Source organism: Medicago sativa, chromosome 4 (genome assembly GCF_051527215.1).
Source record: "Medicago sativa cultivar Bolivia chromosome 4, Bolivia_mono, whole genome shotgun sequence".
In the NCBI taxonomy this organism is placed as follows: Eukaryota; Viridiplantae; Streptophyta; class Magnoliopsida; order Fabales; family Fabaceae; genus Medicago; species Medicago sativa.
In genome coordinates this window covers 64611484-64614411 of record NC_140752.1, presented here as the reverse complement: position 1 = coordinate 64614411, position 2928 = coordinate 64611484, and the positions used below count along the sequence as shown (strand labels likewise).

At 36.8% G+C, this 2928-nt stretch overlaps 1 protein-coding gene across 1 annotated transcript; it reads right to left on the bottom strand.

Annotated features, from left to right (window-relative positions):
* Positions 1-1905: 1905 nt before the first annotated feature.
* LOC146930725 (putative histone H2A.3) lies at positions 1906-2605 on the bottom strand. The gene has a single exon (XM_085702200.1). The coding sequence runs from the start codon at positions 2535-2537 to the stop codon at positions 2085-2087; it is 453 nt and encodes a 150-aa protein (XP_085558326.1). The 5' UTR covers positions 2538-2605; the 3' UTR covers positions 1906-2084.
* Between the last annotated feature and the right edge of the window lie 323 nt (positions 2606-2928).

Here is a 2928-nt window from a genome sequence, read left to right as displayed (position 1 = left end):
TTATCTTCCTGATCCAAATTCTGATGCGAATGCACCGCTCCTGAAACAAAAACCAGGACATCCAAAGCTCCAACACAAGCAACCAGACCACACACAAATGAGATGGTCGATACTGCTGCTGCCACCGCTATAATTCTACCGAAAAATCTGCTCACCTTTCATTCCAACGCCAAAATTCTCCAAACTCACCTCAGACCAAAACTGCTACACAGCCCGGCACCTTAAACAACCTACTGACAGAAAATCTCACAGACCAAAATGGCAACCACACTGATGGACCCCAATAAAGTTTGTTAGCCTTAGGCTCCCCATTGAGGTAACTCCTCCCCTACCACTGTACTTCGAGATACACGCAAACTACACCAATATTTGGATAGAGACATGGTTCATCCACTTTCATAGTTTATATCAATCTTCACATCGTCTTCCATTTAATTTTCTTTTATATTTTCACTACTTGAAATAGGAATTCAATTTCGTCTATTTAAAAACAGCTACAGAAAAAAGGCAACAATGTAATTCAAAACAGGTGTTCACCCAAAGAAACTAAATATTATATCGCATATATTGACCTCTTCAAATTTAAACTAACCAAAATTGCAGAATAGAAACATTTATTAAGCCCAATTTTCATTAATTCCACCATTATCATACACAAAAAGGATCAACAAGATCCCATTCCAACTTTGATGAGTTCAGTTAGATTCTGTTCAATTTGTTGCGTCTGTTATCAATTAGTTGGTCCTTCTCTTGTAACATGTCTCATATGTGCTAGTGAGCTATTGTGATAAGATTTAGATTTGACATTTTCATTTGAGTTTGATTGCCATTTTCTCATGGTATCAGTCCCTTTGAAATCTTTGTTGCACAACTTTGAATTCATCAAATCCCTTTTATGTTGAAGCTTCTCCACTTCAACTGCATCTTCATATCTTGAATCCCCACTAGTTTACCTAATTCACGGTTCAATCGAGTCAATTTTCAATCATTCTTTGATTTATTACCCTAAATTGAAAGCTGTTTCTAATCTATTATGGCTTCAGAACGCTCATCTGGCAGCGTGAACCGTGGAGGTTCCTCCAACAGCAAGAGTTATCAGAATGATGTGCTATGCGAGGGATGTTATTTGAACAACCCTTTCTTGGGACAACTTCTTGAACAACTAAAATTTACAAACAAATTTAGGTAGTGGCACAAAAACCAAAACAATAGAGAGAGAGTAAAAAGAGAATGTGAATTTTAGAGAGAAAGTTGTCACAAAAATTGTCAAAAATTGGTTGTTCAAATATCATTTCTCTATGCTAAATATGTATCTCATGCACCCAAGCAACACTCCAGTTGCTGTAATAGCTTCTCTTCCCTTAAAACGTAACAATTATCATTCTTGGTCGCCATCGGTTATGGTTTCATTTTTTTTGTTCCAACACCTTATTGTACTCACTTGAGTGATAGGATAAGCTTACTTAGCCCAGCTATGGTTGCATTATCATTGCAACACCATTGTTATGTCATGGATTAATAGTTCAGTGGACCCTTAACTTTCCTGATCTTGTGGATGGTAACTGTTACTAAAATACAACAAGTAACATCCATAATTTTTCATTGAACTATGGTAAAAACAGCGGGACATTTTTAGTAGAATTGCAACAATGATATTGCAGATTTTTAAACTATTTATCGCAAGCTTGAGATTAAACTGCAAGTTTATGAATTGTGGTAAAATTCAACGCATTGTCTCTATATGATGGTTACTCCAACTCAGATTGGTCTAAACAGGTCTCAAGCTTTATAAAAGTTGTAAACTAGTGCACTATTAACAATTGGCCAATAAACTTTTAATGCGTAGATCTCTTCTATTAAATTCCTATCATCACATTACAATATTGGAATATAAACTCATTGAAATTGTCGAATAGAAACAATTTTGAAACCCGATTTTCATTAATTCCACCATTATCATACACAAAAAGGATCAACAAGATCCCGTTACTTCATCACAACTTCAAAAGCAAAAAAAAAAAAAAAAAAAAAACTAAAAAAGAAAGAAAACTAATTAAAAGATCTAATTGTTCCTAGAATCAGATCTAAGCCTTCTTTGGAGACTTTCCAGCCTTCTTTGGCTCTTTGTTAGCAGGAGCAGCTTTTTCATTCTTCTTAGGCAAAAGGATAGGGTTAATATTAGGAAGAACACCACCATGAGCAATGGTTACACCAGCAAGTAATTTACCAAGCTCTTCATCATTCCTAACAGCCAACAACACATGCCTTGGGATGATTCTATTCTTCTTGTTATCACGTGCTGCATTTCCAGCCAATTCAAGAACTTCAGCAGCGAGATATTCAAGAACTGCTGCTAGGTATACTGGTGCACCTGTTCCGACACGCTGAGCATATCTTCCTTTCTTCAAGTATCGACCGATTCTTCCGACTGGAAATTGAAGACCGGCTCTGATTGATCTTGTCACCGACTTCTTCCTTGGTCCTCCTCCTTTCCTTCCACCGGCTCCCTTCTTTGTTGTCTTCGTGCTTGCGTCCATTTCGAACTGAGATTTCGAGAGAAAAAGAAAATTTGAACGCGAAGAAGGTTTGAATTGGGAAATTTTGATGAATGAATTCAGAGTGTTACGGTGTGATGATTTATATAGGAGATGGTTCTCGTGTTTCTATTGGTTAGTGAGGTTCGTTGCGGATCGATGACGTGGAATTGTTTAATCCGTTAATTACATTGCCATAGGATATGATGACGGACGGTCAGGATTGTGTTTTTGAAAAACGATGATGCGGATCGATGAGCTGGCTGGTTCGAAGGCATTTGACGACGCTGGATGATGGATGGCTGAGATGCCTTTTCCCTTCTTTTTCGCGGAATAAAGTTTTGATTTTTTTTTTTTTAATTAGATTAGATTTTTTTTTTTGAAGGAATTAATT

Coding starts and splice junctions, on each gene's coding strand:
- LOC146930725 (XM_085702200.1), bottom strand. CDS start 2,537: ATGGACGCAAGCACGAAGACAACAAAGAAGGGAGCCGGTGGAAGGAAA.